General features: G+C 39.2%; 1 protein-coding gene across 3 annotated transcripts in view; it reads left to right on the top strand.

The window, feature by feature from the left end:
• Positions 1-16577, top strand: part of GOLGA4 (golgin A4) — a 319091-nt gene that overhangs the window by 18229 nt on the left and 284285 nt on the right. For all 3 annotated transcript variants that reach the window (XM_053714445.1, XM_053714446.1, XM_053714444.1), the window contains exon 3: positions 11059-11151. In XM_053714445.1, coding sequence (XP_053570420.1) covers positions 11059-11151 — 93 coding nt within the window. The remainder of the gene's footprint in view (positions 1-11058; positions 11152-16577) is intronic.

The following is a 16577-nucleotide window of genomic DNA, read 5'->3' as shown; positions in this document are numbered from 1 at the left end:
GGTGAAATCATTATCCCTAGATATTTAAAAGCTCTGGAGACTATCTTGAAAGGTAAGCTTAACATAGGTTCCTTAGGGGGTTTGATCCACATGAGTTCCGATTTTGTGGTATTCACTTTGTACCCGGAGAATGAGCCGAATTGTTCAATAATAGATAGGAGTTTGGGAATATTATTAACACTATTAGACATGTAGATAAGAATATCATCGGCGTATAGAGCTATTTTCAGCTCTTCTGAACCGATCTTAATCCCCTCCAGCTGCTTCCTGATGCATATGGCCAAGGGTTCAATAGAGACGTTAAAGAGGAGTGGAGAGAGTGGACACCCCTGTCGAGTTCCTCTTTTAAGAAAAATATCTGGAGTAGTCAAGCCATTAATTAACATCTTTGTAGAAGCTACGTTATATAGATTTTTAACAAAATTGAGGAATTTGCCATGGAAGCCGAAATGTTGCAGAGAATTAATTAAGTGATCATGATGTATCGAATCAAAAGCCTTCTCGGCATCTATTGCTATAACTGCTAAATCAGGGGTGACCCCGTACCCTCCAGTCCCCAACCCCTCCCTAGTTCTGAAGAAATCAATAGTAAGAAACAGCTCTCTTATCTTGGCTGAAGAATTACGCTTGGACATAAAGCCCGCTTGGTCATTATGAATAACACCAGGAAGAATTGTTTGTAGCCTCAAGGCCAAAATAGTAGTAAGAATCTTGTAATCTGAGTTAAGCAAGGCTATAGGTCTATATGATTCCTTCCTCTTTGGGTCCTTGCCTTGCTTAAGAATCAGAGTGGTACAAGAGGCGGCAAAGTTAGGAGAAGGAGAGTTACCCTTTATATATATGTCATTATATAGTGAAGTTAGGTGTGGCAAAATTGTTAACGTTGCGATTTTATAAAATTCGTTGGGGAGGGCGTCCGGGCCTGGAGCTTTATTCAAGGATAGATTTTGTATTGCTCTTGATATTTCCAATTCAGTAATCGGGAGATTCAGATTTTCCATCTGATCAGGTGATAGTGATGGAGATACAATCTTACTCCAAAAATCTTCACAGGCAGATATATTTGAATTTTTCAAAGAGTATAAATCTTTATAGTAAGATAAGAGTATCTGTGATATATCTTCTGTTTTTGTTATCAATTTACCATCTTCAGATAGGGAATCAATTAGGGAAACCTCTTTATCTTTTTTAACTAACCTTGCTAAGAGTTTGCCCGATTTACTACCATATCTGTAAAGTTTAGCTTGAAATCTTAGATCCTTTTGAGATGTTTTATAGAGAAGAAAAGTATCTCTATCTTTTAGCGCCTGCGTGTATCGTTCCCAGGTTCTGGGTGTTTTTTGTAGGAGATAAGAATTATATGTATTAGATACTGCTTTTACAATTTCCTTTTCCCTGAATTTAAATTTCTTTGTCCTCCTAATACAATATGCCAAAATCTCGCCTCTAATCACAGCTTTTGCTGTTTCCCAAAAAATGGTAGGACGATTGATATAGTCCTGGTTGAAAGAGATATATTCTTCTAACTTAAGATTTACCCAATTCTTAAATTTAAGGTCCATGGCTAAATATGATGGGAAATGAAATCGATTATATCTAGTAGTGGGATCGCTAGCTTGGAACTCCAAAAAAATAGGGGCATGATCAGAGATGCAAATAGGAAGAATTCCTGCTATTACTCTCGTTTTACATAATTCTTCATCTAAAAGAAAAAGATCTATCCTTGAAAGTGATTTATGCGCCTTGGAAAGGCATGTGTAGTCCCTTAAATCCGGATTTTGTAACCTCCATATATCCCTAACCCCAAGATTTTGAAATAGTCTATTAAACAATTTTGATTCGATTTTATCTCTTTTAGTTCTGGGGCTCAGTGGTTGTTGTCTTAATCTATCTAAGGGGTATTGGGGTGCCATATTAAAGTCCCCTCCAACTATCAGGTAACCCTCTTTATAAGTCATAATATCTGCCTGCAGTGTTTCCCAGAAGGACCAATTAATCACATTAGGGGCATAGATGTTACATAATGTGTACATTACATTGTCAATCTTAATTTTTACCAAAATAAATCTTCCCTCCGTGTCATTTTTTATATGCAGAATTTGGTAGTTTAACTTTTTCCCCAAAATAATTGCAACTCCTCCCCTTCTCTGTTTACTAGGTGAAAATAAAACTTCCTTAACCCATGAGCATTTGAGTTTTAGAATTTCTTCTGTCTTTAGGTGGGTTTCCTGTATAAAAGCAATATCAGTGTGAATTTTTCTTAAATATGATATTAATGTTTTACGTTTAATCGGGGAGGTAATACCCCCAATATTCCAGGAGGCAAATTTAAGTTTATTTATTATGCTGGCCATCTAATTTATCACAGGAAAAGAAGAAAGAAATGAAAGGAGGAGAGAAGAAAAAAAAAACAAAAAAAAAAACAAACATCCCATAAACACAGAAACACAACCGAGGACCACCGAGGGCCTCGTTTTCCAACTTTATGATAAGCTGCCATAATACAGAAAGAAAAAAGGAGACTTAACTCGGATTTAACTAAGTGTACTTAGGAAAGGGTCGTTGCCTGTGGTCTTAACCCTAGATTTGGGGCAGTGGATTGATTTATAAATTTTTCTGCCTCTCTGGCTGAATCAAAGAAATGTGTCCGGTTCTCTATTATGATTTTCAGTCTGGCTGGGTAGATAATAGTGGCTCGATACCCTTGGTTTAATAATCTAGTGCAAACTGGAGCCAACTCCCTTCTTTTGGCTGATGTTTCAGCTGAAAAATCCTGAAAGAGCATTATTTTAGTCTCCCCTAAGAGGATAGGTTGGTTTTTTTTATAGAACTGTAATAATAAAACTTTATCCTGATAATTAAGTGTTTTCGCTATAATTGGTCTTGGTCTGGGGTTTTCTTTATCTGGAGGCTGCCAGCCTAACCTGTGTGCTCTTTCAAGGACTATCTGTGGGTGAGTTTGTGGAATTTGAAGTAATTGTGGTAATGTTTTAGTTAAGAATTTAGTAAGATCTTCGTATTGTTTTTCCTCAGGGACCCCTATAACCCTAAAATTATTGCGTCTCGCACGATTCTCTAAATCTTCCATTTTAGATTGGGTTTTTATAAGTTTAGAGTTCAGAGAGTCTATTTTATCAGTATGACTACCCATCGTATCCTCTAGGTCAGAGATTCTTTGTTCTGCCTCGCTCAATCTGCTAGAGAATTGGCGAATTTCAGTTGTTAATGATAAAATATCCTGTTTTATTTCAATTTTGAGGGCATCGAATTTAGGTGTTAAAGCTTCGGATATATTTGAGACAAGTGTTTGTAAATCAAGTGGTGCATTTATGTGAGGGGAAGTAGTGGTGGTGGGGTGGATGTCGGCCAGGGTTTCCGTTGAAGCCTTAGATTTTTTATCCCTTTGCCTTGCAGACATATTTAGCGGGGACGTTTTAACCTGTGTGTTGATATATTTATCCATAAATCTATGAATGTGCTGTAATAAAAATATAGGGTATTAACTAATTCGAAAGGGGTTAATCCCCTTAAAGTGAAAACAAATATCAAAGAACAGTGGGGGAAAAGGAAGTGAGTAAGAATGTGGGAAAGTGATTAGAGCACTCTTAAGGACCTTTAGCCCAGTATCAGAAATATATCCAAAAATATTATGCCCTCTAATTTACCTCTAACTCTAGTTCACTGTATTAGTACTTAATATAGGATTATTTTGTAACAGAATTTTCAAGGAACAACAAAAAAAAAAATTGTGACTGTAATTTATGCTTTTAGTCCTCCTAATTCCAACTAACCACAGGTATATTCATGTGCTACTCTCAGTTCCTGAGGGCTGCCTCTTGGGCTTTAAAATTTCTCTTCAACACAAAACAAAGAAGGAAAGTACGAATAAGCCACAGAGGTGCTGCAAAACTCAAACAAACAATGGTTTTACAAGATCTAGCACATTAGATTGCTACCTATAGGAAATTAAATGATACACAATCACAGTCACATAATCAGAAGGCAAGAGAAGGGTTTCCAGGCACCAGAGAGTTGCAAAGCACACCAGTCTAGCTGTGTTAACCATTCAAAAAAAAACTGAGAAATGGAGAATGAGGGGGCAATCTATCCTTCAGAGCAACAACAGTTCCACGATAGATTTTCCCCTTAATATACAAAAAAACACAGTCAGAGACAGGGATGCCTTAACCAATTCTCTACTATATGGAAATTACAAAGTTCTAGAATTTAAGACTTATAATTTCTTATTTATTCATCAATATTCTGAGTTATTTAACTAGCTTCAAAATTCCCTATCGCTGCATGTAAACTTAGAAAATGAGTACAGTAATTTGACAAATTTAGTAAGAGGGAGGGTGAAAATCCAGACAGAGGATTCAGAATCTGAATATCTGTAGAAGGTAGAACAGGAATTAGCAGCTCCCTAGAGTTAATAAATTAGTATAATTATACTCATTTTCCACAGTTTAAATCACAAATTTGATATTTACATTTCTCATTTATGCAAGTCATTAGCTTGAGTTCTTAAACAAACTTGGATTTAAGGGAAAAAAAAAAAAAGAAAAAAATTTTTTTTTTGTGTTTTTCCTTCTCTCTCTTTTTCTCTCTCTTTTTTTTTTTTTTTGGGTCAAGTCCAGACGAAAAAGAGATTATATAGGCAGATTCATTATCCTAGCCACCTGCCAGGTAGGATGATGACTTTAAACTTGAGCCTTGAGCCTTATCAAGTCTTGCCTGTATATATCCAGATGCAAGTTGTCCGTGTTAGCCCCTTTGCTTCCCCTTTCTCAAAACAATTCCCACTCCTTAGCTTTTAATAGTATAAACGTGGCAAAGGAGGGAAGGGAGAAGAGAGGTAGAGAAGTCCTCCTTTTTGTATATGTTTTCCCCCTTTGTCAATCAGTAAGTACGTTACCCACTGCTAGCTTCAGGATATCCTGACCGGGAACAAGGTGCTCCTCTTCAGCACAGTCCCCCCTCACGCAGCACCGGTGGGAGGGGGGTGTACCTGACCACAGCTGCCGAGGAAGACTGACAGCGCACAAGGAGACCAGCGCTGGGAGCAGCGGACATCAGAGGGGGCAGCCTGGAGCCTAGGAGGGTGAGACAGAAGCGGATATCGGTCCGTGTCCCTCACGCAGCACCGGTGGGAGGAGACAACGGACCGTGAGCAGCCGCGAGACCAGGCAAATCCACCTGAACAGAGACGGGAGCCACAACAGACCAGGCGGACCCGTCCGGCACACCCACCTCTGCAACAACTCAGCGAGACCTGCAGGTAACGCCAGATGGCTGACTTTAACTCACTTTGACAGTGTCGGTGTAGAGCAGGCAAGTGACCACGCCGGGTTCAATCGGTAAGCCAGGGATAACCCCCGTAGAGGCTTCAGACCATGAAACCTCCTGAATTAGTCAGAGTCCATCCTCCGCTCCACTTCAAAAAAAACTTTTCCGTGTGCAATACAGCATAGTTTTTCTTTCCACCTCTTTCCTTCCCTTTATAGCAGTGAGAATTGCACGGGTAAGGCTGGGGGCAAGGTACAGTGATTATGGCAGCTTACAGTTTATGTGCGATATACTGGCACTATGTCAGATCCAGCAGCGATATCCTTGCTGAACAAGCCTCCCAAAAAGTAAGGGCTTAGGCGCGAAGATTTCGCCAGCAGCTTGCAATGGAGGTTGTGCTGAGCAGGTATCACACCTGACCACACACCTGGGCTCCTCCTCCGGAACTGACCTCTCAGAGCATCAGGGTATGTCATTTTTAAACAACTTTCTAATTTACTTTTATCATCAAATTTGCTTTGTTCTCTTGGTATTCTTAGATGAAAGCTAAACCTAGGTAGGCTCATATGCTAATTTCTAAGCCATTGAAGGCCACCTCTTGTATAAATGCATTTGACAGTTTTTCACAGCTAGAGGGCATTAGTTCATGTGTTTCATATACAGTAGATAACTTTGTGCTCATGCACGTGAAGTTATTTAAGAGTCAGCACTAATTGCCTGAAATGCAAGTCTGTCAAAATAACTGAGATAAGGGGGCTGTTTGCAGAGGCTTAGATTCAAGGTAATTACAGAGGTAAAAAGTGTAATAATATAATCGTGTTGGTTATACAAAAATGGGGAATGGGTAATAAAGGTATTATCTATCTTTCTCTTGTAAGATGTATCGAGTCCACGGATTCATCCTTTACTTGTGGGATATTCTCCTTCCCAACAGGAAGTGGCAAAGAGAGCACACAGCAGAGCTGTCCATATAGCTCCCCCTCTAGCTCCACCCCCCAGTCATTCTCTTTGCCGGCTCTAAGCAATCGGAAGTGTAACGTGAATGTGGTGTTAGAAATGTAGTTTTTATTTTCTACAAGCAAAAGTTTGTTATTTTAAATGGTGCCGGTGTGTACTATTTACTCTCTAGCAGAAAGGAGATGAAGATTTCTGCAGGGAGGAAGATGATTTTAGCATGTTGTAACTAAAATCCACTGCTGTTCCCACAAAGGACTGAGGAGTACAAGAAAACTTCAGTTGGGGGAACGGTTTGCAGGTTAGGCTGCAAAAAAGGTATGTTCAGTCATTTATTTCTAGACAAGACTGTGATAATGCTAGAAAGGACTGATAATATCCCCATGAGGGAAGGGTAAGCTATATTCAGAAACTAAGTATGGAATTTTAAGCTTACATAACAGGGCTAGTTTATGCTGGTTGTCACTACTTTAGGGCAAACGGTTTTTATTGAAAATTTTGTTTGTTTGAGACACTTTGAGGGTTACTTTGGTTTTTTTTCAGGGGTTGTTACCCACATGGCTATTATTCATACACTTGGGAGTGTTTCTTTAGGCCTCACAAGCACCGTAGTGAGGTGGGAGGGGCCTAATTTTGCGCCTCAGATGCGCAGTTATGATTGACTAGAAGTTCAGGCTGCTTCACATGGAGGGTCCGGCTGCAGTTTGAGGGCCTATAAGAAGTTTTTTCCCCACAAATCTGGTTCCTAAGGGCAGGTAGGGCCACAGCAGAGCTGTGGCAGGGTGCTGAAAGTTTTTTAACCGTTTTTTTGGCTTACTGTCAATCCGGTTTTGGCATTAAGGGGTTAATCGTTTTTATTGCTAGTGGTGCAATCTTACTAATGCTTTAGGTACATACTGTAAAAAGTTTGCTGCATTTTTTCACTGTTTTGCAAAATTTTCGTTCCTTTCAGAATTTCAGGAGCGGTCTCGCTTCATCCTCTCCTACTACAAAGCAAGAAGGTAACGCTTCGCAACCCAGGTCAGCCTGGAAACTTTACCAGGGCTGGAACAAGGGTAAACAGGCTAAGAAGCCTGCAGCTGCCTCCAAGACAGCATGATGGGGTAGCCCCAGATCCGGGACCGGATCTAGTAGGGGGCAGACTCTCTCTCTTCGCTCAGGCCTGGGCAAGAGACGTACACGATCCCTGGGCCTTAGAGATTGTATCCCAGGGATATCTTCTAGAATTCAAGGACTCCCCTCCAAGGGGAAGGTTCCACATTTCTCGTCTGTCCTACAGACATGACAAAGACAGAGGCGTTCTTACGCTGCGTACAAGATCTGTTATTAATGGGAGTGATCCATCCGGTTCCGCGGTCGGAACAAGGACAAGGGTTCTACTCAAACCTGTTTGTGGTTCCCAAAAAAGAGGGAACTTTCAGGCCAATCTTAGATTTAAAGATTCTAAACAAATTCCTCAGAGTTCCATCGTTCAAAATGGAAACTATTCGGACAATTTTACCCATGATCCAAGAGGGTCAGTACATGACCACTGTGGATTTAAAGGATGCTTACCTTCACATTCCGATCCACAAAGATCATCACCGGTATCTAAGGTTTGCCTTCTTAGACAGGCACTACCAGTTTGTAGCTCTTCCATTCGGATTGGCTACGGCTCCAAGAATCTTCACAAAGGTTCTGGGTGCCCTTCTGGCGGTACTAAGACCGCGAGGGATTTCGGTAGCTCCGTACCTAGACGACATTCTAATACAAGCTTCAAGCTTTCAAACTGCCAAGTCTCATACAGAGTTAGTTCTGGCATTTCTAAGGTCGCATGGATGGAAAGTGAACGAAAAGAAGAGTTCTCTCTTTCCTCTCACAAGAGTTCCATTCTTGGGGACTCTTATAGATTCTGTAGAAATGAAGATTTACCTGACAGAAGACAGGTTAACAAAGCTTCAAAATGCATGCCGTGTCCTTCATTCCATTCAACACCCGTCAGTAGCTCAATGCATGGAGGTGATCGGCTTAATGGTAGCGGCAATGGACATAGTACCTTTTGCACGCCTACACCTCAGACCGCTGCAATTATGCATGCTAAGTCAGTGGAATGGGGATTACTCAGATTTGTCCCCTACTCTGAATCTAAATCAAGAGACCAGAAATTCTCTTCTATGGTGGCTTTATCGGCCACACCTGTCCAGGGGGATGCCATTCAGCAGGCCAGACTGGACAATTGTAACAACAGACGCCAGCCTACTAGGTTGGGGCGCTGTCTGGAATTCTCTGAAGGCTCAGGGACTATGGAATCAGGAGGAGAGTCTCCTGCCAATAAACATTCTGGAATTGAGAGCAGTTCTCAATGCCCTTCTGGCTTGGCCCCAGTTAACAACTCGGGGGTTCATCAGGTTTCAGTCGGACAACATCACGACTGTAGCTTACATCAACCATCAGGGAGGGACAAGAAGCTCCCTAGCAATGATGGAAGTATCAAAGATAATTCGCTGGGCAGAGTCTCACTCTTGCCACCTGTCAGCAATCCACATCCCGGGAGTGGAGAACTGGGAGGCGGATTTCTTGAGTCGCCAGACTTTTCATCCGGGGGAGTGGGAACTTCATCCGGAGGTCTTTGCCCAAATACTTCGACGTTGGGGCAAACCAGAGATAGATCTCATGGCGTCTCGCCAGAACGCCAAACTTCCTCGCTACGGGTCCAGATCCAGGGATCCGGAAGCAGTTCTGATAGATGCTTTGACAGCACCTTGGAACTTCGGGATGGCTTATGTGTTCCCACCCTTCCCGCTGCTTCCTCGATTGATTGCCAAAATCAAACAGGAGAGAGCATCAGTAATTCTAATAGCGCCTGCATGGCCACGCAGGACTTGGTATGCAGATCTAGTGGACATGTCATCCTGTCCGCCTTGGTCTCTACCTCTAAGACAGGACCTTCTGATACAGGGTCCATTCAAACATCAAAATCTAACTTCTCTGAAGCTGACTGCTTGGAAATTGAACGCTTGATTTTATCAAAACGTGGTTTTTCTGAGTCGGTTATTGATACCCTGATTCAGGCTAGGAAGCCTGTTACCAGAAGGATTTACCATAAAATATGGCGGAAATACCTATACTGGTGCGAATCCAAAGGTTACTCCTGGAGTAAGGTTAGGATCGCTAGGATATTGTCTTTTCTACAAGAAGGTTTAGAAAAGGGTTTATCAGCTAGCTCATTAAAGGGACAGATTTCAGCTCTGTCCATCTTGTTACACAGGCGTCTGTCAGAAAATCCAGACGTCCAGGCCTTTTGTCAGGCTTTAGCTAGGATCAAGCCTGTGTTTAAGGCTGTTGCTCCGCCATGGAGTTTAAACTTAGTTCTTAACGTTTTACAGGGTGTTCCGTTTGAACCCCTTCATTCCATTGATATAAAATTGTTATCTTGGAAAGTTCTGTTTTTAATGGCTATTTCCTCGGCTCGAAGAGTCTCTGAGTTATCAGCCTTACATTGTGATTCCCCTTATCTGATTTTTCACTCAGACAAGGTAGTTCTGCGTACTAAACCTGGGTTCTTACCTAAGGTAGTCACTAACAGGAACATCAATCAAGAGATTGTTGTTCCATCCCTGTGTCCAAATCCTTCTTCAAAGAAGGAACGTCTTCTACACAATCTGGATGTAGTTCGTGCCCTCAAGTTCTACTTGCAGGCAACTAAAGATTTTCGCCAAACTTCTTCCTTGTTTGTCGTTTATTCTGGACAGAGGAGAGGTCAAAAAGCTTCTGCTACCTCTCTCTCTTTTTGGCTTCGTAGCATAATACGTTTAGCCTATGAGACTGCTGGACAGCAGCCTCCTGAAAGAATTACAGCTCACTCCACTAGAGCTGTGGCTTCCACTTGGGCCTTTAAGAATGAGGCCTCTGTTGAACAGATTTGCAAGGCTGCAACTTGGTCTTCGCTTCATACTTTTTCCAAATTTTACAAATTTGACACTTTTGCTTCTTCGGAGGCTATTTTTGGGAGAAAGGTTCTTCAGGCAGTGGTTCCTTCTGTATAATGAGCCTGCCTATCCCTCCCGTCATCCGTGTACTTTTGCTTTGGTATTGGTATCCCAGAAGTAATGATGACCCGTGGACTGATCACACATAACAGAAGAAAACATAATTTATGCTTACCTGATAAATTCCTTTCTTCTGTTGTGTGATCAGTCCACGGCCCGCCCTGTTTTAAGGCAGGTAAATATTTTTTAAATTATACTCCAGTCACCACTTCACCCTTGGTTACTCCTTTCTCGTTGATTCTTGGTCGAATGACTGGGACTGACGTAGAGGGGAGGAGCTATATGCAGCTCTGCTGGGTGAATCCTCTTGCATTTCCTGTTGGGGAGGAGTTATATCCCAGAAGTAATGATGACCCGTGGACTGATCACACAACAGAAGAAAGGAATTTATCAGGTAAGCATAAATTATGTTTTTTAAACAATACCATTTTTGGTGTTTACTATCCCTTTAAGCTATCCAAAGAAAAAAATAATTGTATAATTTAACATAAATTGATTTAATAATAATAATTTGTGCAACAAACATTGAGAAATGTAATGTTATCTATATTCAGCTTAATATTGGCTTAAATTGTATCAGGTGGTCCGTAAAATTAACTGGGTGGTGTCCCCATTACATAGATCCCGGAAGGAACAGTGAATATATTTATTTTGGTTGAAAAATAAAACTATTTGTAAAACAGTACTATAATCTGCTGCAGAAATACGCATTTTTATATAGACAAATTGTTAAACACAGTCAAATTGTCTTCTGTTTTTTTTTTTTAAATGAATGTTCTGTTTCTGCCAGGGCCTGCCAAGAACAGCTCCAACAGGCAACAGGAGCCGGACCTCCTCAATAACAGAGCAGCAGGATGATACCACAGCCGCTCCTGACAAAGAGGTCAGCTCATGTTCTATTCCTGGCATGGCCTTGTCCCATGCTGTCTGCTCAGTCATGCTTTGTACAGTGCAAGTGTATGAAATAATGTGCTATTGTTATCCGCTAACTTACAAGTGAAAAAGGTGGTTTGCTTAAAAAAAAATTGGATTTACAGTGAGACTGATTTTTTAAATACTAATGTTTATTCCTAAATTCTAAATGTAAAACCATTTAGAGAATATGCATTGCTTTCTGTGCGCTAAATTGCTAGAATAGCAGGCGAGTTAAAAATATGCTTGGTGCTTAAAGGGACATAATACTCATATGCTAAATCACTTGAAACTGATGCAGTATAACTGTAAAAAGCTGACAGGAAAATATCACCTGAGCATCTCTATGTAAAAAAGGAAGATATTTTACCTCACAATTTCCTCAGCTCAGCAGAGTAAGTTCTGTGTAAAAAGTTATACTCAGCTGCTCAATCAGCATCAGCATTGCTGAGGTCATGAACTCTTTTACTGTGATCTCATGAGATTTGACTTAACTCTCATGAGAATTCATAGTAAGCTTCCTTTACCTGATTGGTGAAATAAGATGAGAGTGCACGAGGCTCATCCTTTCGGCTGTCCCAGGACAGACATACTAATATGCTGCTTAGAAATCCTTTACAATGGGAGGTGGCTACTGAGGAACTTTTGAGGTAAAATATCTTTCTTTTTTACATAGAGATGCTCAGGTGATATTTTCTAGTCAGCTTTTTACAGCTATGCTGCATCACTTTCGAGTGTTTAAACATTTGGGTATTATGGCCCTTTAAATGGACTTTATGCATTACATTGTTTGGTTACTTTTTTAAAAGATCTACTTAAAGGGACACTGTACTAAAATAGTTTTCCTCTTTGTGTTACATATGACTTGTTATACCTTCAACAGAGTATAACATGTATGGGAAGTTGCACCTTTAGCTTCATTACTCTATTTAAAATAGTTGTTATACTCATTGAAACCACAACTATGGTTCTTGAGAACATGCCAATTCAAATTGGCCAGCCTGCAGGAAGACAAAGCATTATCAGCTTATCTCTTTATCTACACACAAAGCCCTCACAAAGTCATTTTCATTTCCATTTGCTAGAATAAATCTAAATGCAATTTCCATTACATTTAAAGGGAATGTAAATTTGAATGAATAGTAAAAATACTATTAAAAACAGGGGCACTTTCATTCATTAAAATTTACATTGAAGCGTTTAAAAAACCCCCAAAAAAACCTTACCTTTTTCTTCAGGAAAACCAGACCGGCGATCCTGCGCCTGCTTCTACGGCAGTACTGAGCATATCAATGACGAAACCGGCTTCCTCCAATCGTTGTGTGGCCTCACAAGCTGGATGCCTTGGGGTGCTCAAAATGATTGGAGGAAGCTGGTTTCGTTAATTGCGGTGCTAAGTACAGAGGAGCTGCGCCGGTCTGGTTTTCCTAAAGAAAAAGGTAAGTATTTAAAAAAAAAAAAATGCTTCAAAGTAAATTTTAATGAATGAAAGTGCCTGTTTTTAATAGTATTTTTAAAAACCGGGCACTTATTCATTCAAATTTACATTCACTTTAATGTTATGTTGCTGGTATGACAAGTCATTGGAAAAGCATTAAAGCGACATTGTACTCAGGCAAGCAGCTAATAAAGAGGTCATTGTGTTCCAAGCAGTGACAGGAACAACCTTTCAAAAGGGCTATGCTCTCTCTCATACCCCACTCGATAGGAAGTTGGTTTCAGTTGATGCCTCTTGTTTGTACAGCGGTTCCATAGCTAATACATTAGATATAAAAGTTTCACTATAGGCAGTAGTAAGAGCTATTTCAAATGGCAAAATAAAGATAAAGCAGCATTTGTAAGCAACTTCATTCACCCAGTAGGCAAAATGGATAATTGGGAGCAAATAAAATTGTGAAAACATTTTGTAGCTCAATATAAATATACATTACAATTCAAGTGTGCAAATTCTTGCCTTGATTTGCTGATATGCGTAGTCCTGAACAGGATACGGTTTATGCATTGCAGCTAATGAAAGGACTTTATGTATTTGACCCTTTGTGGATAGAGTTAATTCCAATCCTAATCTAAAGATTTTCTAAAAAAAAAAATGCCATTAAATTTTAGGGGGGGGGGGGGTTGTAGAAAAAACTGTTTAGTTTTTCTAAAGAATTGTAATCGATCCAGTAGTTTTTTAAATTTTAACATAAGATTCATTATAAATGTTTTGCTGATTGACCACAGCTAGGTTGTGTGATTTGCAAAGCTGATTGGATCAGAGGCAGTTTCCGCTCGGGACAAGCTGTTCTCTGCAGATCTTGAGCTGCTACTATGTGTTAAACTCCTTTTCTGTGGTTAAACATGCAGAGGTGCAGGGTCACTAGTCTTAAAACGACATGCTCTTATGAAGTCGAGCATGTAATTGTTTAGACTACAATGGTTCTTTAAAATATAAAAAATTAAACAATTGTGTATCCCAAAACATACATTAAAATTCTGTCTCTTTTTAAGAGCAAAATCTTTTTGATTACGCTGCAAAAACTGTCTTTCTATTCTGTAACACATTTTCAGATAATGACATTGGTAGACATTAAAGCTGTCTCAGTCTTTACAGTGAGTATTATTACTAATTGCCATATTACTGAAATAGCCCTATTCAGCAGTTTTGGGCTTCTACCAGTCTTGCTATAAGGGAGGAAGAGCAGCATTAAAGGGACATGAAACTTACATTTTTTTCTTTCTTTAATGATTTAGACAAAGTGTACAATTCTTTTTTTAAATCTTTCCAATTTAATTTATTATATTTGCTTTCTTCTCCTTTGTTGAAAAGCAGGTAGGTAGGCTCAGAAGCAGCAATGCATTACTAAGAGCTAACTGCTGATTGGTGGCTGAACGTACACACCTTTTATCATTGGCTTATCAGATGGGATCAGCTAGCTCCCTGTAGTGCATTATTGCTCCTTCTACAAAGGATACCAAGAGAATAAAGAAAATGTGATAATAGAAGTAAACTGGAATGTTGTTTAAAATTGAATGCAGACTCATGAAAGAAACATTGTTGGTTTCATGCCCCTTTAAGTTAAATTGTTTGCTGCATGACATAATATGCTTTGTTATTTTTGGTTGATGTCCTATATTGAGTTCTCCATCCTACAGTTTCTGTCTTAGAATCTTCATTTACATGGGCGAAGAAATATATCATCTGACGATCTGATTTCTAATGCACCATTATCTGTATACTTGGAAACAGAAATAACTTCATATATAAACAGTGCAAATTTGAGAGTATTTGTATAATGGTGCTTTATTAAACAGACATTAACCCTTTTGTGACAGGGTCAATTTGCCTACAACAGAACAACGTTCCGATGTAGACAAATTGAAATCCCGCAATCGTGGACGTGATCGTGAGATTTCAGTTATGGGATCGGGTCAGGGGGGCGTCCCTATGACACTAGGCACGCCCTCCAGACCACGATCACATCCAGAAAGCGCCGTTGGCTTCAGGACAGCCAAACGGGCTAGGACGTTTTATTCCGTCCTAACGGCACTAAAGCCCAGCGTGGTTAGGACGGCATAAAACGCCATAACGGCTTTAAAATGATAAACACATTGAGATTATAAAATAAAATCTTTATATTTAGTAAAAAAAAGTCCAAAAAAACAACAACTTTGGAAAATTCTTGTATTTTGTTTCTTTTTATTTTAATTTTGCTGTGAAAAATGTTGGGCTTTCCAATTCCTGTTGGAAGTAGAAGTGCAGACTCTACTGCTGTAATCCACACACCATTGAATTCTCATTCCAGTGACCTATTACAGCTGTCCTTGCTTGGCCTCAGCAGAGAAGAAAACCTAGGTTACAACATGACAGCACCCATTGTTTTGTAGACACTAAAACTTAAAACTTTTTTTTTAAATATTTAATCAGCTAATAAAAACAAAAACGCATCTGTATATAATTTTCAGGTGAATCTTTGATCTAAATACATTATTCTATTTTACATTTTATTTAGTGTTTAATGTCCTTTTAAAGGGACATGAAACCAACATGATTTTGAAAGAGCATGCACTTTAAAACAACTTTCAAATTTATTTCTATTCTCTAATTTGCTTCATTCTGTTTATATCCTTTGTTGAAAAGTATATATAAATAGGCTCAGTAGCTGCACATAGATGCCTCGTATGATTGCTTCACCCGTGTCCATTTCTATTTCTTCAACAAAGGATATATAAAGAATAAATCAAATTAGAAAATATAAATAATTGGAATGTTGTTTAAAGTGAAGGTAAACTTTGGTGAATGAAAGCCGTTTTTTAAAAATACTATTAAAACAGGGGCACTTTCATTCATCAAAGTTTAGAAAGCAGCCGTTTTGATTAAAAACTTACCTTTGTTCTTTTCACAGCCAGAGCAGCTTCCCCCACATGGAGATCCTTTCTTCATATGTCATCAATGACTAATCCGGCTTCCTCCAATTGCTGCTTTCCCCCCAGGGGAGTCATTGCCTGAGGCCATACCGTGATTGGAGGAAGCTTTCTAAACTTTGATGAATAAAAGCGCTCCTGTTTTTAATAGTATTTTTTTAAAAACGGGCTTTCATTCATCAAAGTTTACCTTCACTTTAAAACTGTATTCTCTATATGAATCGTAAAAGAACATTTTTTGGTTTCATGTCCCTTTAAATTGTTTTCCAGACAAGCTCTCCCAATTGTGTCTAAATAAACACTTTTCAGCAAAAAAAGAAATGCTATAGGTACTCTGAATTGAAAATCATCTTTTTATTTTCTTTCCTTTCCTTTCCTTTTTTTTTTCTTCTATAAAAAGCACAGTTAAATTACAGCATTAGCTTCAAGCAATGAAAACATATTAATCACAGTTTATCAACTGTGTAAACATTCTGTGATTACATCAGATGATATACTAAATTCTGGTAAATTGAGTTATATCAAATATTAAAGGGACAGTCTACACCAGATTTTGTATTGTTTTAAAAGATAAATAATCCCTTTATTACCCATTCCCCTAATTTTGCATAACCAACACAGTTTTATTAATACACTTAAGTGATTATCTTGTATCTGAGCCTCTGCAAACTGCCCCCTCATTTCAGTTCTTTTGACAGACTTGCATTTTAGCCAATCAGTGCTGACTCCTAGATAACTCCACGTGCGTGAGCACAGTTATCTATATGACACACATGAACTCCCTCTAGTATTGAAAAACTGTCAAAATGCATTAAGATAAGAGGTGGCCTTCAAGGTCTAAGAGATTAGCATATGACCCTACCAAGGTTTAGCTTTCAACTAAGAATACCAAGTGAACAAAGCATAATTGGTGATAAAAGTTAATTGGAAAGTTGTTTAAAATGACATGCCCAATCTGAATCATGAAAGCTTATTTTGGACTAGACTGTCCCT

Source organism: Bombina bombina, chromosome 5 (assembly GCF_027579735.1).
Source record: "Bombina bombina isolate aBomBom1 chromosome 5, aBomBom1.pri, whole genome shotgun sequence".
NCBI lineage: Eukaryota > Metazoa > Chordata > Amphibia > Anura > Bombinatoridae > Bombina > Bombina bombina.
The sequence above is the reverse complement of the archived record's forward strand: the minus strand, read 5'-3'. Positions and strand labels throughout refer to the sequence as shown.